We start from the raw sequence: 23,314 nt of genomic DNA on the forward strand, positions 1-23,314 counted from the left end.
GTTTAAAGGCTTTCACACCTCTGATCAGTTTACTGTCTTCAAATTGTATGAGCAGGAATGCATCACACACATCTCACGTGTGTTAGCATGCACCTATCCAACAGATCTGGCCTCACATCCAGTGCAAATTATTCTCTTTGCTGCTAAAAGCGGAGCAAATTAGTGGGAGGAGTGATACAAAACTCCAGATGGACCATTTCCTGGTCACAGATCAACAGGATTGCAGAGTTCTGAGGTTAATCCAAGAAAGCACTTCAGGTTACAGTGACAACATTGCTCAATAATGACAGTGTACCAGCATAAGCCTGGCTTTGTAGTATGCCTTGGCACTGAATTAGTTGCAAGCGGCCCCAGCAGGAAGCAAGCTGAACTTTATTTTTGGAAGGGTGCCATGTAAGCAGCAAATACTGGATGACCACATTTGCAGCATATTTAGATCTGATTACATGCATTTCTTACCTACATCTGAGAGCACCCGAATGCAGCTTTCCACCGATGCCTTCTGGCTTGGCATTAGCCAGTTGCAATGGTACACTCTGAACACGCCTTGTAGCAACTGAACGAACACAGGCTGCCGGGTCTAGAACACAAGGTTAGAGAAAAATCAAACTCATTGCATCATATTGGGATGTATCAGCATTAACCTGAGGTAACACCGGTTTCCAGCTCCAGCCCTGACTTTTTGCACAGCAGTCACTTCTAACTGGTCTGCATCCACTTGTTAGACAACTTCATGCTGTAGACAGCGTATCTACCACACAATCAGCAACTGAATGGAAAGGGTGGGAACGAGGGCTGGATGGGAAATATTAAATAGACAGCTTCTAAAGCATAGAGCTTTAGTAATTGAAGCCTGACTAAGCAAAGGAAATAAGCAGTAATCTTCACCTGTTTAATCAAGAGTTATCAGCAAACGTGGCATCGAGATTTTTCTCCTAGCGCTGACCAGCAGCTGACTCAATAGTCCACAGGTAAATGGGACTTTGCTCCTGGCCAAACACCAGCACAGCAACAGAGTTGAAAACTCATTGCAAATATTAGCCGGTATCTAATTTACTGAAGAAACCAGCTGTGCATTTGTTATTTTGGATATAGGTAGCAGTTAGTGGTAAATACTATGGCTGCTAGGGATCAGCCAAAATTCAGGCGTGGTTTTTAGCCCTGTACTTGCAAGGTGATCTCCCACTGCAGATAGGTCAGCTATTCCAGTACACACAAGCTCTATTCTTTTGTCTTTGCAACACTCCAACTACATTGACCAGAACTCCCTGTTTGGTTTTGTACAGCAATTAGTAGAATAATTCATTTATTTTACCTGTATTTTAAATATTTCAAATGACCCGAGATTGAGAAGGAATACCCATGTCCCTGTGCCTATTAGCTATTCCGTGTTTCTATCAGCTAAGTGAACTACACCACAGTGCGAAGCCCACAAGACTGAAGAACACCAGTGAAAAAATACCTCTTTTATTCTGGTCAAGATTGATGTCTGTTTGTAAGAAAAAAGTGGAGTTAGAGGAAAAAGCCAAATCTATTAGGTAATTAAATCCATTAAATTAATTCATTTAATAACACCATTATGAAATGTACAAAAGGAGAATCAAAATTCGAGAACCAAAAATTACTAAGAGGCAAATACCCATTATCCTTTCTAGAAATAAGCCAAACATCAAAACCATGGCAGACAGCAGTATTCTCCAAGGCACTGAAAATACCTGCACTTTTGGACTTCAGCCACTGACACAGTCCTTCCAGTTCATTTTTAAAGACATGTCAGTCTAAAAAGCTTCAAAGATGTTTCATTTGCTTAAACTAGGTCCATAAATCAAGTAAGAAATGTATTCCATGTCCCACATCTCTCTGACTACGTTTGTGAAGGAAGGCCTCAGGCAGGAGCACCCTTAGGAGGCAAACAGGCTAAACAGTACTTCTTAAAGAGCAAAGTTTGGGGGCAGCTGTTCTTTGAAAAGACATATTTATGTTCTCCTAATTTTATATTATTTGAACTTTATGATAGATGTACAAGGTGTTCCCTGAACAAGCAAGGCTGGTCCTGACTCAAGGGAGGTACAATTTCAGTCCAACGAGCCATAACATGAAAGAGCATGAGACAAGAAGAGGCTCGCATGAGAAGAAACAAGATGACAAGGTGTAGCAGAAAGAATGGGGAGCGATTGAATCCAAAGGCAAAACAAAGTTGAATGGCAAAGGTCACTCCTGGAGACAGTGGCGCATGATCAGGTAAAAGCAGCTGCAGGCAGCCCTGCAGGATCTCAGATGTGAGTGCAAAATCCCACCTGGAGGAGTTAGGTACACCCAGCAGGCAGTCCAACGGGATGTACTCCTCAGGTGGGAGAGTTCCTGGTTATGTGCAAGAGTCTTGACAGGCAGAAAAAGGTAGAGAAACAGAGCTTTTAACTTACAGAGGGAAAACGTAGGATAAGACAAAGACAGAGCGATCAACTGAGATGGTGAAGAAGAATTATTTCATCCTGCTAGACAGAGGGAGAGAATGAGAAACTAAAGAAAACCCGTTGGCGTATAAAGTTAAGGGCTAAAATATGACGGTAAGGAAGTGTATTCAAATGTTGTACACTCAGAGATGACAATTAAGGGTATGACAGCAAGGTAACAGAGTCCAGAGGGAAGAGTAGAAGGACAGAGCCCTGGGGGACAAGGCTAACCACTCATCTCAATTTCTCATTTTCTTCTGATGAAATTGTGACAAGCTATCACGAAAGCTGATACCGCAGTAGTTGCTGACATTTTGAAAGTCATACGAAGAGCAGACCAACTGCTGGACTGCTCAGACTTGCACAAGTGAAGACAACCCTAATAAAGCTGCTCAGCCCAAACACAGCTGCTGGAGCCCTCTGTGCTCTCACAGGCAAAGCGCACAGTTTGGCAGTTTAAGAGTATTTGAGTCAACCTCCAATGCTTCTCTGTTGCTTTCAATGCGACCATCTTCTTGCCTGAATAAGGAGAGCTAGCTCCTAGAGGCAGGCCTCTTGAATAGAAAGCAGTTGGTAAGGTGAGGCTGGAAACTGGTCACCCAGACACAGGCTGGGTACGCATCCTGCCCCATGGAGGGCAGTGTCAGCAGGAGAAAAGAATGAGCACACTGCTAATACTGAGCAGAGAGAACTCTCCACCTGATAGTCGTGCAGCAGTTTTATGTACATTTTCCTGGGGGACTGCAGTCACCCAGGCAGCACACCATGATCCGAAGGGTTTGCATAAGTTCCTTGATGAGGGACTGACACGGCAAATTGCCAGGTGCCCTTTATGGCTGCTTTTGGGAACCAGATGCTTCCTAACCTGCTGCCAGTTGCATTCAATTACAAACCTGGAGTCTGCACTTTGAACAACTGCCTTTGGCATGATGAAGCTGCATCAAGTTTCACCAATTACCATATTCAAACTTGATAGAACAGCCAGGCACCTGACCACTCCACCCACACTCCTCCCAAGAAGTTATTTATGAATAAAAGAATGATGTTATCATTGTGCTGCAATACAAATATTATGGCAATGTCCTGACGCTGCTGTTCTGCTGTGGAAATCTGTCACTTCACGAATGTTCCAAGCTTCTCCTCCACACTTCCCAGATTTTTGTGCAAGATCAGAAGTTACTCAGCTTAATAGAACAAGAACTCTTGGATTGTATTTGTTGTTTTACTTTTTAAAGGAAATTAGAATCCTTTTATAAAAACATGCTGTCTTTGTACCCTCTGTAATGCAACACTCTCTACCCTACCTGGCAGGCTTGCCAGCAAAGTTGTTTTATTTTTATTTTCATTCTTCAAGGTGCTCAGGAGAACTCCTTCCTGCTGTGCAACTGCTTTAACGCTGCTAGAGAGCTGGCATGCCCAAAGCAAAATTGTTTGCCCTCCTACACCTGCCCACATCACCTTCAGCTGTACTCAGATAACTGACAGCAAAGAGGGCCTGACCCCTCAGATATAACTGGAATACAAAACATGGTAAAAACCTTCATTGCCTTACATGCACTGTGATTTTCTCACCCTGAACCTAGCAATGACATGTGGGCCTTTTGGAGAGAGTTTCTACGTGGTCTCAATGGCAGTACAGAACTGAATTTACTGATGAAGCTGTGACAGCTTCCACAGAAAATGATTGTAATCTGATATACAAATCTTACAATTTCTACAGCAAAAAAAAAACACAAACATTTTGGTCACAAAGAATACATTTGACCCACCACGTGCCTCTTTTTAACTGGTAATAGAACCAAAGTGGAATTAGCATCACTGCATTGACAATACATCTTCACTCTTATGTCTCTACGTTTTCCTACCTGCAAAGTAGTGCTCTGATCAGAGAACGGGGAACTGAAGAAAGTGGTGACTATACTCATCACTATTTCTGTAACGTACTTCTCCAATATGGAGTCAGCATGCTTTCTGTCGCTGGTGTTGTTACAAGCCTGCAAGGTAATTCATTATTGGTTCAGAAACAGCTCAACCAAGGTAGTCTAAAATGTCCTACAGACTGGAGTTTTTGATTTTGTATCAGCCTAGTCAGTGCAATTCCCTGTCACAGCAATATTTATGATACTGGTATCTTTGTATTTCTAGCACATGCATAGGCAGAAGCTCAACACTGTTATTGTTTTAACGAGTTTTAATGTGCTGGCATATAGCATGTTCAAGAGGGAGGGGAAGAAAGAGTACCTTAGAGGAAAGAAACTAGTAGGGTCGGGAGGACTGAGGTGTAATGCTTTCGTATGGGGAAATACTTGGAATCCCAGGCAAAAAGCCACATGGACAAACAAATGCCAAGCTTGGAAAATATTTGTCCTGACCTGCCAAAAAAACATTGACTATTGCTCGGGAAGAAGTTAACTATCACAGCCAGAATAAGCAAGCCAGGTGGCAGAACAGAAAAAGGCATTAGACAAAGGAGTAGGGTGTGGGGCTTTTCTGATTTTTTTTAAAGGAAAATATTAATGCGTTCCATGGAATATGACTAATGAAATCCACAGGCACAAGGGAAGAGGCAAATATAAATATGAAGCAGCACAGCAGTTAGGGCACTTACTGTCTTGATGCAGCACTGCTATGTCTTATTTTTACTGCTATATACCAGATAGGTTAATTTAAACTTTCTGAATTCAGTTCCCAGATACAGAAATCATTACCCGACAGATGTCAACCAGGAAGTTCTCAAATAGCTTCCACATATGATTACTGGTGTAAATCTCTTTCATTTCTACTTCTGTGTCCACATAGCAATGATTCAAGAAGTTGATGTATGCAATTTTAACCTAAAAGTGGAGAAAAAAATACCATTAAAAAACTTGAATGGTATCATGAATGGATATAATGTCACATTAAAACTGCTATAAGTCATCTGCAGCTCAACTACTTCTTTTTATTTAAGCACTGGTGAAATTTAATGCCATGAATAGAAAGACACCATCCAATAAAAAACACTGGGATTACTGCAGACAAAATGTCAGCATAATATTCATTTCCAGTTCTGCAGAACCATCTGTTCAAGGTTAGCAGCATACTCCATAAACCTCTCTGCCTCTAGAACCCTATAAAAGAAGTACAGCATCACATCCCCATTTTAAGGGCAAGGAAACAAGTATGAAAGGATTAACTTAGCTATTTACTGGGGTTGTCTATGGCAAAACCAGGGAAGGAATGTAATTTCCCAACTCCCAGGTACTGCTCACCTGCCCCACCAGCCTTCCCAGGCAAGAGACTCAACATCACATCTCTCTCACCCAAAGTCAGTACATTTCAAATACATACAAGGCCAGTGCCTCCAAACAGCCCTCACCTCAGGTATGCAATCCTCGTGGGTTACTACCCTAACAATGTCATCCAGAGGAAGAAGGGAATTGCATTTTATTTCTGTGTAGACATTTTTGCCTTCCGTGCACACAGCGAGCAGTTCGACTAAGTGGATGTGGTACATCAGCGGGCTGTTTTCATCCATCCGATCTCTTTCTGATCTCATCATCTGCACCAAAGTCTGGAAGGAGGCCCTGTCATTGTAGAACACCAGGACGTCTTCCCCTGCATTCACCAGCTAACAAGAAAGAAAAACACCCCATTAGCAGATCAAAGCCTGGGCATCTCCCCACAGCATCCTCCCCCAGTCTGTGGGCTGACAGTCACAGTGAAAATTCCGATTTGCTGTTCCTTGGAAACTTAAGAAGCGCAGCCACCAAGTCAGCTGGACATTCCTCTTGTGCTCTCCTTCATGGGGCAGATGGCTCAAGTATGACACTTTCTCTTAAAGAATTTACCACTTCTAAACTGCTGAAGAACTTCAAAGTCAGTCCAACTGACTGCCTAGACAGAAGTTTTGCCAAGAAGCTTGTGACTTTCCATTGTGCTTTTTTATTTCGCGTACATTGCCTCAGCTGACTTTTTCATACAGAGAGCTGTAGTCGGACCATTTTGTTCAGAGCAACGCCTCAGGGGCATGCTGGATGGGAGGGCTGCAGGGCCCAGTAATCCCACCCTGCTGAACAAACACCAATTTTCCAGCGCTAGCAAGTGACACGTTAAGTCACACACTGAAGATTTCTACAAACTTCACATTTTAGATCTGGATGGCCAGATTTCCTGCGTAGCTCAGACCTCCTGTAACTCCACGAAGGAAATGACAGCAAGCAGGCTGACCCCTACTCAGGGGCTGAGCCTCTTAGCATGCAACTGTAGGATCAGAAATACCCTACCACATAGAGCTTGTGGCAATCAGCTAGATAAAATGCAGAAGGCAACCCCTTCTTCCTCAGCAGCTGCTGGTCCCTGTTAAAGCTAAGTGCTGAGCATCTTCACAAACATAACTCCACGTTGGAAAGCTCACAGAACCACTTTTGAACTGAGCTACAAACTATGGAAGACCTCTGATCAGTCTAGTAAAACTGACACACACACAAGCCAGAGCTTGAGAAATCTGATCCTTGGGCTCCCCCTGCCGAGGAGGCCAATAAAAATGCCAGACATGCAAACAGACTGTCAAACTGATCACCTACAATACCCCACTTAAAGGGACTTATTTACCCTTTTATTACCTCTCCTGTCCTGACATCCCAATTTCAGTTACCTACACGCCTAAATTGCTGAAGACCCTCAGTCTCTTCCTCCTTCAGCACTTACCAAGACTTACATGTTCAGCTGTTTAAGATACAAAGAAATTCTCATCAAATTATTCTATTATCATGGTAAAATTTTCCTTCTCCATTAGAACATTGAAATTAAACTATTTTTCTTATTGCCAATTTTCCTGTGGAAAGGCAGCTTTCCTTCAAACCAAGCCTGCCTATATACTGCTTTGTAGAAGCCTGGAAAATAACTTGCAAATATCATTAGTAACTAACCACTCTTTATATCTGTAGGTGAAGAGCTCAGAACGCTTTTGGTCACAAGAAGTCTATGCTTTCTGGTAGCTGTATGCTCTTTTTGCATTGTGAGAGCTAACTGTCAGCTTCTTGGCAGTCCCAGAAGCGAGAGGATCAATTTGTCATTTTCACCAAATGGTATGTGAAAACTTCTGTTCAGACCTCGCGAATCTCTGCAGCTCTCACCTCAGCCATTACCATATCTTGGCATTTCTTAATGAATTTTCCTTCCGCCTTGACAATTGTCTGCAGGAACTTTATGTACTGAACGTTTCTGCCATGTGTTTCTATACAGTGGACAAAGTGCTGAACGACGCGTTCATTAATCTCACTGCAAAGCTGGAAGTTGTTCATGAAAATGTGCTGCATTGTCACTGCTTCCAGAATCTAATGAAGGAGATAAAACAAAGAAAGAAATTAGAAAGTAAACAAACCACCAAATCCACAGAGAGGTCAGGATGAAGTCAACACTTCTGCAGGGTTCAGGACTTAACCAAACATTTCTGAGGACCTAATATTTCAACACATTGGCTTGTATCTAAGGCTATTTTTTCAGTCCACTTCAGCCTCTTGAACTTTCTTCACTGAAATGGTCCTAAACAAAATTTCAAGGCTTTAGAAGGAAATAAAATGTGACCCCTTCAACCAGTCTTGCATCAGAACAGGCCCAGAGGCAATCACCAAGGACAATCCATTCTCTTTTCTTGATGGAAAAAAAATTATGGCATGAGGTTGTTCTTACCCCTGGGTTAAGAAACAGGTTTATGTGCTTGTGCAGCAACGCCTGGTTCTGTTGGTTCCCAGCACAAAAGTTCTGCAAAAACTCGTGTGCGAGCTTCATTATCTCCTGCATCCTCGTGTCTTCAGCCTGTGATTGCATGACAAATAAGATGGGGTTAAAAAGAATCTGAAGGTTCACTTTCAGGTGAGCACTAACTAGATGAGTCTCAGCTCCAGCTCTGCAAGAGAACTGTCACGTCTCCCTCACACTCCAAAGAAAAACAAACCTCCACCCAGTTCACAGACATTAGGGATGAGTTTGGCCTGCTTCACAGTTCTAAAGATCATCAAAAATAAAGACCGTAATAGAAATTACAGTAGTTTATTCTCTAAAATTGCATACCCTATGACCAAGCCTGCCAGCAACGTGCTTTAGTCACTTTTACACTTCTGAACATACCAGTGCACTGGCCAAACCACACATCATCACCTTAGGGCTACAGAGGAAAATTGCCATGTTCTGCTGAAATGCATTTCAGCAGTGACAGATAGGTAGTTCATGGCAAAGAAGAGATGGAAAGTTGTTATTGCAACAGTTAAGCCCAATTTATATTTACTGGAATCTGCACACTACTTGCATGCTTCCAAGCACAGTTCAGGAATCAGTGCCTTTCCTCTGACATCAGCGTAGATCACTGATGGTATAAAATGCAGTTTGGAAAAATTACTGTCTGCTTTTATTTTTAAGGAGTTTCATCTATTTCCGAAGGTGAAACACTTTCCATACTGCCTGTTCAGTAGCGTGTTCATAAGCATGGGACAGAACGGTGACAGAGCCATCAAAGGGGCTACTTCTGCTGATTTTTTAGCAAAATATGAAGCAGGATAGTATGAGACTTAGTTTAACATTTCTCAAAGCTACTGCCTACAGTGACTGGTTCTCAGAAACCTGCGGAGTTTGGAACAGATGACAGCAGAGTAAGCTGGAAAAGCTCCCTCACCTGTGCAATGATAAGTACCTGTCAGCAGTGACTCACGGGCAGCCAACGTGACGCACTCGGGGTGTGCTCCATCAGCACGGCGCGGTGCTGTGCCAGCTCCAACTGCACAGCAGCACGGTCACAGGGGTTCCACACCATGCCACCGACATTACATGGCACTCTGAGAGGGCTAATTATGAACTGCAGACCTCGTCTCCAGAGCCAGTTGGTATTTATTTATTCCTAAGAGGGAGTTTGGGACTCTGTAACTGGGAGACAGGTGTGGTGGTGGGGCGTCTGGTTCACGTCTAACTACTGGACAGACCTGCTGATAAATCCCACAGGGCAGCAGGCTCCCTCATGTCCCTCAGTGCTCCCAGGATGGCTTTCAGACAGCTACCGTGTAGCAATAGTGTCTTGCTTCCACTGACAGCTTAACTTCAAGGCAGCATAACACACCTCCCATAGAAAGCTGAAAGTTCAGCCTTGGTCTTATCCCAAGCTACAGTGGACAAATATTTCCTCAGAAATTAGTACAGAAAACTACCTTCAAAGACTTTAAACAAACAAAACCTATATAGGTTTTCAATTAATTTTGATAATTTAGAATAGCTTCTTTGAATCCAGTTTAAAAAGGCAGAATGTTCAGGAAGATGTGAGAAGCTGTTAAAAATCCATCAACACAACATGAAGTAAGGCAACAGCTGTACAGAAACCCAACCTTTTCGTAAGGGATCTGCAGCAACTCGAGCACAACGGCATGCGCGCCCATGTTCCTCAGCAGCCGCTGCTGCTGCTTCCGACTCTTCCTGACAGAGATGCCCTCCTGCACACACAGCTTGCTCAGCCGAAGCAGGATCTGGAGAAGAGACTTGCTTTAGAACTGGGTTTTATTTCAGAACATGCCAGGCGGCTCTCGGAGAGAGCTAACGTCAGAACACACATCTGCACGAACCACAGCGACTCTAGGCAGCAAAATCAAGTTCTGTGGTCTCAAGATGAGGAGCAAAGACTGGGCTAAAGCCTGCCTGCTCCTGCAACAGCAGCAGAGATGCGGAAGGACCAGGCTGGAGATGAGAGCCCTTGGGAGATGTTGGGGCAGGAGGCGGCTGTGGTGGCTGCCACCCCCTCGCCACCCTCCCGGAGACGCAGCAGCCAGGGCAGTCTTTCATCACCTTGGCACAGGCAAGGGAAGCAGTGAGGCAACAGCTCTATCATCACATCTGGTGGTTTACTGGCCTGGGCACTATCCATTTCAGCTCTAACTAGTGCTGCTCCTGTGGAACTCGGCCGTGTAAAGTGAACCCAACGTCTGGCTCCGCAGCACAGTGCCACAGAAAACCCATTACCTAAGAGGACAGCAGCGCCAGTGCACGCTCTTTGTCTGGTATTTCTGAAATTAAATTTCAAGAGCACAGAGCTTTTCACATGTAAACTACTCGGGACAGAGCAATTTAAATAGCTTCTTGACTTGCTTACTTGCTTTATAGCCTTTAATAAAAATATTATGTTACCATTGAAACAGCAACAAAATGTCGCGTTTCTCACTAATCCATTCTTAAGGAAAGAATACACATGTTGTGCTTATTATATTCCTGGCTTCTCATTCAAACTGGGATATGTTATTACTCAGCAAATAGTTTCCACAATGGAAGAGTGACTCAGACTTTCCTGGGTGTCTCCCTGCGACTGCAGCTCTCCAGGGCTGAGTTACTCATTTACACTTCCATTTAACTATCAAGAAACAGTTTTACCTCTTTTACTACGCGGTAGTTGTAGCTGCTGGTACTTTCAGGCTTCTGTGACTTGCTGTGACCTTCCTGTGGATAAAAATCATACAATTTATTAGCAGCTTATAGTACGCTCTTCATGAGGACTAAAATTACCGTTCTAGGCTTGTGACTGCTCTCTTCCTGGAAAGGAGCGTCATCCTTCAGTTTGCTGACAGCCTCAGAAAAACACAGTTATCCTGCCATCCCACATTGACCTCTATAACATAAAATAACATGAGGGTGGGATAATTTTAGAGATAGTAACCTCCTGTCCTTTCCTTCGCTTGTCACGTTCCATCTGTAATCCAGTCCCCACCGCAGAAAAACTTATTTTCTCTCCCCCTTTACTATTATTAAACTGTCATCGTACAGATAGCAAGAGATGCCTAACTACACACATGGAAAGTGACAAATAAATTACTTTTATTTACTTCCAATGATAAATATTCATATCCCAGGGATTATTTCTTGCATTCTCTCATCCCGTGTTTTCTATCTGATTACAGTCACGCTGAGACAGGAGCATTTAATTAGTTCTAGGCCAGATGTGCATGCCAGGGAAGTTTAGTACTATCAGGTGTGATCAAGCACCAGCATTGACCTGGTTCTTAAGCACTGTGCTCTTCTGCCATTTTATAAAAATGAATACTCAAAACTGCCGTGAGAAACCAAGAAATATTCAGGGATTTTTTAAGTCTTTTCTCTAGTGTTGTATTTTGTTTTGATACAGTGCTTTAGCACGTTGTGTTCACCTCACCATTCATTAGCTTCACTTGCAGATTTTTTATAAATACTAATATTCACCATACTAATAGCTACAAGTAAGTTGTAAAAAAATACAGCAACCCCCATGTTATATATACAAATAGTTTAACCGAAGGATATGAAAAAATCAAATGTGTTGGAAGCATGCACCCTAGTGTCCCCACTGCCCACATTCCCTGCTGTCCCTCTGCACAGCAGCTGGTGCCACCAGTGCCCTCCCAGAGACCGGGCACTGCTGCCCAACACACCGCTGCCTGCTCTCCCTGGGATCTGCACTGCAGCCCCTGCCTGCACCTGCCCCAGAGCCCTCTTGCCAGGGCTACACCACTTCTCTGCTGCCCTTCCCAGTTCCCCAACGCCGCACCAGCACACACACTGTGTTGTGATTCACAATGCATCACCCCAACCGTTCGCAGCTGTCCTCTGCTGGGTGACCACCCAAAGAAGTCACACAATCTCCCAGTGCTGCAAGGACAACACAAGGGGCACAGCAAAACCCAAACCAACTGCTCTGTTAGGGCCTAAAGATGACACTACAGCAGCTGCTAATTCTGAGCAGTTTCCACCCAAGGCTAATTGGCATCAGCTGGTCCAAGCTTTCCTCTTATTCTTGCCGTATTTCTAACAGCAATACAAACAGCCTCACTATGCAGCATGCAGAAGGGATACTTGCTGTACCCACAGTTCTGGGAGCAGTTACACCTTCAGAAAACATTAAGATACAAATCTTGGAAAGCACAACCCAATTACCTCTTTCTTCTTGTGTTCATTTTCTCCTTGCACTCCATCCATCGCCTCGTCTGGACCCTGGCCTTTGTATACCCAAAGCTCCGATTTTTCCACAATAGACCTCAGTTGGTCCAGATCTTGTTTTATCTGCTTGTAGTTGTCAACATCTTGGCTGGTAACAAGCAGTTGAACCTTATATGAATGCAATCCATTAGTTGCACAAAAGGATTTATTTTTAAACTGCAGTATACACATTCAGATGAGGAATAATGTTCTTAATACACACACATACCTGCTTAAAAGCTTGAAGGACTTCTTGTCTCTGACTGAAGTGCCGGAAGAGCAGCTGAAGCGCCCCAGACACCAGAGGAGGGTAGTCGTGCATTGTTAAATGCAGCAAAACTCTGAGAAATGTTCTGCCACCATGGTCATCCAAGTCCAGTGGGGTATTCTCCTCACTGAAAACAAAACGTAGGAATTAACTGTCATATTGGGCTTAACATCCCAGCAGGTTCCTAAGTCCAGTCTCCTGTGGTGGAAAAGTTTTTTTCTTGTTTTGAAATAACCAAGCAATTTGTCAAATCAAATGCTACCTTAAAGTACACAGGCTTGTGTTTTTTTTTCTTCACATGCTGCATAATCATAAGGCTTCCAGAAATTCATTACTCATGGCTCACTCAGCATACAGTTTCTTACTTTTTCACAGACAAATTATGACTAATTGTTCATCCCTATGTCAGTCTTATGCTATTGCTCAAATAGTTCTTGAGCATTCCTAATACCTTTTCTACCCACAAAATACAACCCTTCCTCAATATCACCGTTGCAAAGCTAATTATGTCAAGCACTTACAATCCTCTTCTTTGCTCTTTCGTTTGCATTTCTTTCCTGAAGATGATAGACTACCTTCTTTTTTCTTTATCAGTTACTCTGAATCTTTCCAAATTCTGCTTCCAACTCAGTCTGCACTCTTGCACTGAAATTCTGGTTATTAATTCAGTAAACGAATCTCTCTCCCTCCTCATTTAAGAAAACAGTTATCTCAGGTTTATAGAAAAGAACTGCAGCTCTCCAAGCAGCTTAAGGACTGTTAGAACATAGACCTTCACAGGGCTTCAACACAGAGCGGGCAGAATATCAGGATAAGCTCAAGTACTTGAAGCCCATCACTGACTCATCATCCCGTGGTCAAAGGAAGAGCATAAGCAACTCCAGAAAGAAAACGGGTACTGAAGACACAGCTTGCTAGCTTTACTCTGTCATGCACGTGCAGTCTAATGCTGCATTAAAAAAAAAAAAAAGCATGGCTAAGTAGATACCTGCCTTAGAAGTTCCAATCCTTACCCACACAAACTTCTCCCTAAGATTTTAAAGCAGCACTCGGCTTAGATGCACTAATCCTCCAACTTTGCTTTCATCCTTACAAGTGAAGCACTCCAGTGAAGATCTTTTTTGACTGAAGGACCACCTGTGCCTTACCCATGGCTTTTAACTCCCATGGACATTACTTTAAGCTGTATCAAAGGCATTTCAGGAAAATGAAGCCTAAGTAATTCAGTGGGGCAGCTGTTTCCAATCTTTTCCCATTTACCACCTCGATTGCAACTGCAATCCACCTCCTTATGAGCACACTTGGGGCTGCAGCCTGGGAACTGCTGAGCTACATTTCAATTAGCACTACTGAAGTGATACTTTCCTTCCACCAAAGATCCCTTCAGCTTGTTCTTCAATATGCTCAAAGTCCAGGGCTCCTGAGAAAATAAGAACAGGCAAATATGTTACGTCAGAATTGCACCGGAGATGTTTTTGCAGCCTAAAAACATCCTGAACTGCAAGAAGGGATGTAGGTGTAAGCAAGAGGGTCATCACCAGCTGAAAGGGGCACAGATTACTGAAGCAGTTTGCTAAGATAACAAGACAATAAATTAACCTGCCATCAGCTCACAAATTAAACTGCACAATCACTTCAGCAACACCCAGGGTTATTCTTCTCGTCTATTTTTAGATTTCACCAGCATTCTTCCAGGTCACTGATGGGAAATGTTGTCATTCCGAGGGGCCACTCACAAGACACACCGAGCTTCAGCTCGAAGTTCCAAAGCATTACGTTCAGCAGTGACAGCCGTACCCCTGTGGCTCAGTTGATAACAAAGGCTTTATATTTAACAGTGTAAGGTAAATATGATCACGTTGGCAATGACCAATCTTCCAAAATACAAAAAAAAAACAACAACAAAAAACAGTAAAATGTGTTTGGCTTTTTTTTTCCCTGGACACTCTCAGCTACATACTGCACAAACATGCATTTCTTCCCTCTCTGCTGCCCCAAAACTCCAACCAGCAGCCATGACAAAGGGCAGCTCGGTCTGAATTCCACTGGACTCACTAATTTATGAAGCAGGTAAATGATAAGACCTGCCATTGGGCACAAGGGGCAATGAGATTAAAAGGAAATTTTGAATAAGAACCCACTGATGGTGAGTACAAAACGACAGACTACTGATGACACCAGGCCACCTTCTGTTTGCAAATGCTGAGATTGAAAGACCCAAGTGAATAATTTCATTCTCTAAAGCTATGTTCAACAACGCACTGCTCCCCATCATCACCTCAGATTGCGCTGGAGCAAGCAGGAATTGATGCTCTGGAGTCACCCAAGACCCTGCTCTGACCCCAGACTTGGAGCTCTGAATCTTTCACAACCATTTCCAAATGGAATGGAAAGAGAGCACATGGATTTAACATCTTTGCCAAAAACGTTTGCTCCCCCCTTTCCTCCAAAGTTTAGCTGACAGAAAGAGCTCTTGTGCTCCCCAACCAGCCCTGTTTTGAAGGCCTTGGCACCCTGGGGGGCTGCTGGACAGGCAGTCCAAGGAAAAAAAGTAAACATAAGCCCTTTGAAGTGAGATCAAAAGAAATAGTCTGTCCTTTGAAGACTTCACATCTAAAACACATTTTTCTTATCTTTCCCTGTTACATCTAGAGATACAGTCCCCAAATCAAGTGAGAAAAACTGTTTGCTGTCTAATAAGCTGCCCTTTTAATATCCAGCGATTTTTCATGGTGCAGGTCTTAACGGCAGGATCCTTTTTCCCATGGAAAGTGGTACAGCAATTAACAGCACTACCTCTACCCAACGCACCGACTCCCCTGCTTTCAGTTAAGAACACTGGTCAGCCACAGAATTACTGGCACACCCTTGTCTGTAAGCACTGAGACAGGGTAACCTCTGATATCTCTCCTTCCCACAGTATGAAATGAAAGTTCTGGTGGGTTGAAGAATCAGCACGGGAAAATGGATATGGGAATCAGATTCACATGACAGTGGTGTTTGTTCCTGGCATTGTTTTGGGGGGGGACAGAAAATGGTACATGACACAACACATGACCACTGCTTCAGTGGGACTGCTTGTCATATGCCAAAGCTAGAAGTTGAATCGATTATTCAATTGGCATCTCTAAGATTAAAGAGCCTTCCTTAACATACATGAAGACATTCTTTGCGAAGTGACTGACCTGGTACGTTTGCTGGCATTTCTTGACTGCTGCTTCCAGTGGGCGATTCGGTCATCTGGGCATTGCTTTCATCAAATTCGTGTTTAAATATACAAAGTAGGCAGGAGATTCTGTAGTCCAATCTCACATTCAAAATAAACTAGTGATACAGAAGTAGTAGAAATGTTGCAGGAACTTGCCTGTTTCCAGCACACGTACACAGCACTGACACAGAATGCAGTGATACCAACACACAAGGTCACCACAGCAAAAACGTAGATTTAATTGGAGAAGAGGTATGCAGAGGGGTTTTGTTTCTTTTTTTTTTTAATATCCCCAGAATACAGATTTGTTTTCCTGTAACTTCAATGTGTATACTTACAGGTGAAAGACTCTGACAGAGTTTTGATCCCTTATTACTGTCCAGTGCATGCACCCTCACACTGCCTCCCCCCGCGACGAGGAAATCATTCCTGTCTGCTCTGAACCTGAGCTCCAGAGCCAGGTCACTGCCCCAAGCAGAGCCCCACAGCCTGCTGCAGCCCAACAGGGGCACTTCAGGTGTGCTGGGGGTGTCATCGGCACGAGCTAGTACAGCTCAGCCATCTCCTCAGTGCTTTACAATTCAATCTGAACAATTTTGAGGAATGAAGTGCAATGCAGAGAGCACTTGCAGTTCCCTGCAGTTCAGGGGAAAATGCTTAACGCCAGTTTTAATAACCCATGGTAACAGGGGGAACACTGGCACATTAAAATACCCTGCCGCAACATGCCAGGCCATATGAGAGCAGTTCTGAGTTTAACTAAAATTAGCAATGGTGAAAGGAAGTGAATCAAGCCTCCCCTGCATGCTGCATCTGTTGCTGAGCGGAAGGGCACGACCCCAAATCCAGCTACGTGCAAAACCTCCCACAGAGGGCAGAGCACAGGGAAGGTACACCACGGCGTGCCTGCTGCCTTGTGTACTTCGCCCACACGCCTTTTGCAGCATTTTGGCCTACGTGAACTTGCCCATGAAGTTACTGAACAGAACAGGGACTTGTACAGCAAGGGAGGGAAGATGGATTTCAGCACAGCGATTTTGTGTCACCAACACAAAAAGATCAAGACAGAACTGTGGAAAAGGGGAAAAAAACTTTTGTCTTCATGTTTTGAAGCCTTAGGAGTGAACAAGTGGAAAAAGCCAGGCAAAGATTGAGGAGGCTGCAAGAGGCTGGAGCATGCATAAAAAAACCGCTCAGGCCGATAGCTATGCAGAGAGAAGTATCAAGTCTAACTCCCTTCCTTGGGACATCTAACAGGATGTTCCTGGGGATTTGGAGAAACCACAACAGTAGAGGGACTATGAGCTCTCCACTTCAGCAAATCAGACATTTACAAGTCACTGTTAGACTTCTGTCATGCGCAGAAGTCCACTGCTGACTCATTTCTATCACAGGCTCAGTCATGGCACAATAGTACTGGCACATGTGAGATGAGTGCTGCACGCCTGGAAAAGTTGCCCTTGTAACACTGCACCCATCGAGGAGTGGGACATACAAGGCAGGAGTGAATTAAGTGGCAGCACGGCACTATACTAAGACTTAAATGCAGCACGAGATGCTACATTAGTTTGCATTGCTAATACCTGAAGTATTTCTATGATCTTCAGCTTGGTGTCCATTACCAGGATGTCCTCCTTCTCTGGTTCACTCTGCTTGACATTTCCCTCAGGAGCAGCAGCAAGCGGAGTCATGGGCAAGAACCCGCCACCTCTGAGCACCACCTGGGTCATCAGCTCACCGACTCCGTGGATTGATCTCATCACATTGCTCCCTTCAGAGAGGTAGGTAAACAGTAAGGTTATGATGGCAGAATGGGACTGCATTAACAGAGCAAGGACCCTTCACGTCCTACAAAGAGAAATTGTCTCAACATTAAACAAGGCCAGCCGGACACCTGAGTGCCTGGAGCAGACGGAGGGCAAAAGGAGCACTGCAGCACTCGCAGGGGACACCTGCCCTCTCCCTCGTTCCTCACAGACATCACCCTGCTTTCCAACAAAGCCACAGAGGAGATGTTGAACCCAAACTGATGTTTTTAGATGAACCAGAAACTGCTGATGAATCATCTCCCGTGCCACTCATTTTTCAGTCTTACCTTTACTTTCCTCGCCTTTTGCCATCTTGGTAATAGGGAAGATGGTAGTGATGTGCACGCAGTCTAATATAGCAAGGAGGATTTTGGTTAGTCTGAGAAGGTCACAGAAGTTGTAGAAACCAAAATATATCAGATTTCTGGCTAGGTTAACAACCTGCCAAAACAACAATAGAAAGCCTGATTAATACTAAGCATTTTGCTACAAAAAACAAGTTTTCAACAGCATGAAAAGACCGATAACCTGGCTGCGAGTCATTCTGATTACAATTCCTCATAATTCCATGTAAGACTGTATAGTTCTGCATGTTATCAGCAAGCTTTCTACTTGTCTACAAATACTGAAATGCCTGTGGTAACAGTCTGTGCCTACAATTCATATTCTATAGCTACAAAGTCGTACTGTATTTGTCTCATTACAGACAAGGCAAGATAGGCCAAGACCAGAGAGAACAGTTTGCTTTGACAGGAACACACACCATATCCAGAGATTACTGTTCCCAAATTATCAAGCTTTCCCACAAGCCCTCCACATGCCACAAAAAATAATTTCACATGTAGTGCAAATATTTAAGGCAGACCCAACAGCTGCACATTCCTCAAATAATTTCAATTTTTTTTTTTTAATTCACTGTTCAAGAATACTACTGCATGCATCTGCTACACTATATTTGCACAGACAGAATATTTCAATTGGTCAGTAAGTCCCCAGGTACTGTAAAGTTCTCTTCATAGATAATACCGTAAGCTCTAGAGCATTTCTGTGCATGCAAAGTGTTGTTTTACTGAGTATTTATGCCATTAAAGCTTGACTTTGTAATAACACAGAGCACAAAAAGCAAACAAGGCTGCTGCAAGCCCAAGACATAAGCTTATATGCATTAATTGTATTTCAAGAACTGTCATTGCAAACTATCACTAACTTCAGTGGGGTTGCCCACATGAGAAAGGAGCACTCTTGGCAGCACACGCATGCTGTGGCTCAGTATTCACTAAGTACTTGCCCACCTATCTGGTGTTGAAAAAGGTAACACATTCCACCAAAAAGCATAAAAATCAGAACTGGATAACTACCTCAAAAGTGAGCTTATTTTTCTCTTTATCAGAAAAAGGGAACCTCTGACACACCACATCTCTTAAATATTCCTCTACAAATTCCATTGTTTGTGCAAATCTCTCCTTAATTTCATCTTTGGAGGTTCCACTGCTATCATAGCTGAAGAGGGAAAAAAAACAAAACAAAAACAAAACTTAGCATGCAAACACACAGGGCTTTCCCCTGATACAATTTTTCAGTGATTTGTAAAAATCCAGGAGAAGTTAAAGGCTGTTAAATAATTTATCCAAACGAGGAAACCAAGAAGCTGACACCATAATTTCCCAGCTTTTACTGTTTTATCCCATATACTCATTTTGCACTATTTAAGAGTGTCTGATGAAAACAAAAGCAAACAAAAAAGAATCTTGTCCCAGTAAAGAAGCTTATTTTTCTTTTAAACCAGAACAGTGACAACCTATGTACAGCACTAAGAACAGATGTGGCCAAGAGATGCCGACTGCAAATGAAAACAATATATATTCAAAGTAGACTTGAACTTTTCTTAATAGAAACGTTAAGTTGGTTTCTCAGTGCATGTAGGGAACTATAAAAAAGAGAATCCCCATAACCTTCCACCAACTGCCTTTTTTTCCCTCTTCCTGTTTGGTCATGGGTCACTCACCGTTCAGCCTCTGCCAGAGCTGAAGCCATTTGTTTCTGTTTTGGCATTTAAAGCTGAATATGATCTATTGCATTTCTCTCAGAGAAGATGACTAGGCTATTGAGGAGGGAAGGGAGGGCAAAAAACACTTTACGCCAGTACTAACACTGGAAGACTAAAATTCCTAAAATTTAGCACAATTGTAAAATGTTCGTTTCCTCTGTCTGAAGAAGCTGAGCCATTGAACTACTCTAAGTGTTAAGTTATCCCTACAATCGAGTTAATACGAGTCTATGGTGAAAAAAATCAAGTCTCCAGTCTGGCTGTGGTTTTGTATGGGTCTTTTACCCCTGCATCAGAGTGTTTTCCATTGGGGTTTAAGCAACAGGACTCTGTATCCAGGACATGACTTGTTTCAGCATCTTCCCCCTTGTCTTCACTTCTGCTTGTGCTAGCTTCTGTGTGGACCATCTGCCTTGAAGAGTCAATATTCTAATTGAATAAGGCATGAGGAAAAACAAAATAGTTCTCTGTTGCCTTCCCAGAGCTAGGTCACTCATCACATCACCCCAGTCAGAGGCAAATGTCACTGTGATCTTTGGATGTTTTGGAGAAAAATCACCTACGCCTTCCTGCTTTACTCCAGACCTGTACAAGGTTATTTTATACTGAGGAAGGTCCTCTCCAGAAAACATTACAGACAAATGAAGCTACAAGGATTGAATAAAAAAGCTTGTAAGAATAAGAACTTTTTTCTCTCCCACCCCCCCTTTTTTTAAGCACAGAAACAGCATAAATGATGCATCGGTTTAGGATTGATCCAGTTTCATTTTTAAGAAGATGGAATGATTCCAGCAAGCACTTACTCATCAATAGCAATTTCCGAAGGTATCTCAGACCACAGACGAGCATACTTCACCGGTGTGACTTGTTCCTGGGGGTCACGATCAACATGCATATGAAGCATTAGCCGGCAGAAAGATGCTCTCAGATCATACGGCAAGTTTTCATCAGACATGCAACGGAGAATGAGATCCACGTCCAGCTGGCCAGATATTTCATTTATGGCTAAGTACTGTCGATCAAGGCACATTCTAGCAAAGAGGTTGAGCTGGTATCTTTGGGGTTAGGGGGGAAATACACAAACAAACAGCTTACACTTTAATTTCCAGAACCTTCCACTGGATAACTGATAAACAATTGCATGTTCAACAGACCAATAATTAACTTTTAGTCATAAAACACATGTCCTACATTCGTGAGTATTCATATGGATTTGTGTTGAACAGTGACAACTATGTTTCCCAAGGAAATGAATGTTTAATTGGAAACAGGCTAGTTTTAAGTCTAAGCACTTCTCATGGGGCCTTGACCAAACTCTACACTAAACAGTTGTTTTAAGCACATGCACAAGTCTATAAAGTGAACTGAAAATAATTAACACTAGCAATTCTCTTCAAAAGGAGATGCAAGAAAGCTTATCTTGGAATCAAATATAATTTTTCAAAATAGATATTATAAAAGAACATCTTTTGAGCACAGCCCTCCAACAGGCTCAAATAAAAACATGCATTAAGTCTACTATATGAAACCTTTTAATGCAAATGATAACGCAAAAAATAAAATGAAAATCAGCTTTTAGAAAAAATCTAGTAGTGCTTTCTGCACCACCACAGTCGAGTCTGTCAAACTATTTTCAGAAGTTTATAACCCAGACACAGGAATTTGGTTTGGGCTGAAACCTGATCTTACACTATGCCAAGAACTTGGTGTCTTGTCAAGTCATCTGGAAATATCGCTTCACATTAGAAACTGCTAAAAGCATAGCTTAAGCTGTATGAAAGAACAGTGCATTAATCACACCAAACTGGTGGCATTTTCCTCAGTTCATATACTGTCCTGCTGAGGGCTACAGGACTGCTAAACACTTTGAGGTTAGAAAGAGGTTTAGAAGGCAGGGAGAACAGCAGCAGCTCTTTTTTAAAATCAAAAGCAAAGCCATTTGTGCACTGAAATCCTGTTGCTCCTGCACGTGGTTTTTCACCCCAGTTACCATTTTGGTACAGTTAACATAAACAGTTAACATACAGACTCTGTGTTAGCATGCACTTATCTGGAAACCAAGCAGAAATACAGGCAATGGTGTGCAAATTTAATGCACTCTAAGCTTCAGCTAGTTTAGAACAGTTTAAACTTGCTCATGGTGATAATTCGACTTCTTGCTACAAACCTTATGCTGTTAGCTCCCACTTCATCCTCATTCTCTAATGGCTGTTTCGTCCATTAGAGCAGCATCCTGTCCACAAATTCAACTAAAGCCTATACACTGAAGTTCCCCCCCGCAATAGTCTCAATGAACTTTGCTAGCCAACTACTGCACACGCTGTTAACCTGTAATAGCTGAGTACGTCCCGATCTTCCTTCTGCCCTTCCTTAGCATCCTGAGCCAACTCTCTGATACTCTTACTGCGGATTTCCTTGTTACTGTCTCTCCAGAATAGCCACACTTCTTCCTCATCTTCTCCAACTTCCAAGGCATTTTCTCCACTTGACACTTCTTCAAACTCGAATCGAGAGAGGACCAGCCTGCCAGAATGAAGTGTGGTTAGATTACAAACTGCCAAGACCCATGCAAATCTTTAAGAACATTTCTTTTAAAACACTTGCTGAAATGTACTGGCGATATAAAAGTAATTTTATGATCTCACCTGCATTAAGAAAACACATTTTATTCCTGAACTCTGCCAAGTAAAAGCTGAATACCTTACTCTTTCAGCAGTAGCAGTTTACTACATAAAGTCTTTAGGTTTTATTATTAAAGGCATTAGAGTGAATTTAGATAAGCTTTCCATTTGGCCCTGAAAAGATCAATGGTACACATACCTTTCACCTCCATTCAACTGATGAAAATAAAGAAGCAAAGACCTCACAGCTAACTGACTTTCAAAAAACATCTTTATGGGAAAATCTGTTCAAAGAATATTCAACAAGCTAAGAAAAGATTTGGTAAACAAAAATATCTGACATTTGATCAGTACTGGATCCCCTAAATACCAACCGGATCAAAACTTTTCTGCTTATGTGACAAAGCTAGAAATGAATCAGCCACTAAAAAGGCAACTATGGCTTTTAGTTCTTCAGCAAAAGAAAGATCATACATCTGAAAAATATAAACAAAATGTACAAGATAAGAACCAGTAACTGATGTAGCAACTTCAAGTGCTGCTGGAAATAAATAGTCCTTGTAATTTCATGAAGAGCACTATACATCTTCAAGAATATTCTAATCCATGTGGATTTTAACTACCTGACAAAGATCTGTTTCTCTTTTACAGTGTTTTGATATTGATTACCTGTGCCCTATGCCACATATTGTGTCACTACAAAAGATGGTTGGGATTTAGTGCCTGCTGTGGTGCTCCAGCAATGGCAGGGCAATGCTGAGACCAAAATCCCATCATTAGGGGGGAGAAAGGGGTGAAGGGGTGAGCAAAGATGCATCATCTTTTGTTTTGCTGCAAGCTGAGCACAGTGTGCACGTACCCAAGAAGTGTTCAGTCACATCAGACAGCTCAAAGAAGGAAGCCTGAGGCCCAGAAGAGAATCAGGCCCACGGAACCTTTACAAGAAGTC

General features: G+C 42.7%; 1 protein-coding gene across 9 annotated transcripts in view; it reads right to left on the reverse strand.

Moving 5' to 3' along the window:
- Positions 1–23,314, reverse strand: part of ITPR1 (inositol 1,4,5-trisphosphate receptor type 1) — a 163,626-nt gene that overhangs the window by 81,191 nt on the left and 59,121 nt on the right. For 6 of the 9 annotated variants that reach the window (XM_072044593.1, XM_072044592.1, XM_072044590.1 and 3 more), the window contains 17 exons: positions 22,073–22,267; positions 20,548–20,799; positions 19,056–19,197; positions 17,985–18,138; positions 17,473–17,660; positions 15,867–16,005; positions 14,047–14,101; positions 12,643–12,808; positions 12,372–12,542; positions 10,839–10,904; positions 9,806–9,943; positions 8,127–8,252; positions 7,571–7,771; positions 5,812–6,063; positions 5,162–5,287; positions 4,319–4,447; positions 460–580 (listed from right to left, as the gene is read on the reverse strand). In XM_072044593.1, coding sequence (XP_071900694.1) covers positions 460–580; positions 4,319–4,447; positions 5,162–5,287; positions 5,812–6,063; positions 7,571–7,771; positions 8,127–8,252; positions 9,806–9,943; positions 10,839–10,904; positions 12,372–12,542; positions 12,643–12,808; positions 14,047–14,101; positions 15,867–16,005; positions 17,473–17,660; positions 17,985–18,138; positions 19,056–19,197; positions 20,548–20,799; positions 22,073–22,267 — 2,621 coding nt within the window. Of the gene's footprint in view, positions 1–459; positions 581–1,462; positions 1,490–4,318; positions 4,448–5,161; positions 5,288–5,811; positions 6,064–7,570; positions 7,772–8,126; positions 8,253–9,805; positions 9,944–10,838; positions 10,905–12,371; positions 12,543–12,642; positions 12,809–14,046; positions 14,102–15,866; positions 16,006–17,472; positions 17,661–17,984; positions 18,139–19,055; positions 19,198–20,547; positions 20,800–22,072; positions 22,268–23,314 lie in introns of all 9 variants that reach the window. The other 3 variants (XM_072044589.1, XM_072044587.1, XM_072044585.1) reach the window with 1 other exon arrangement.

This window comes from Anas platyrhynchos, chromosome 13 (genome assembly GCF_047663525.1).
Source record: "Anas platyrhynchos isolate ZD024472 breed Pekin duck chromosome 13, IASCAAS_PekinDuck_T2T, whole genome shotgun sequence".
In the NCBI taxonomy this organism is placed as follows: domain Eukaryota; kingdom Metazoa; phylum Chordata; class Aves; order Anseriformes; family Anatidae; genus Anas; species Anas platyrhynchos.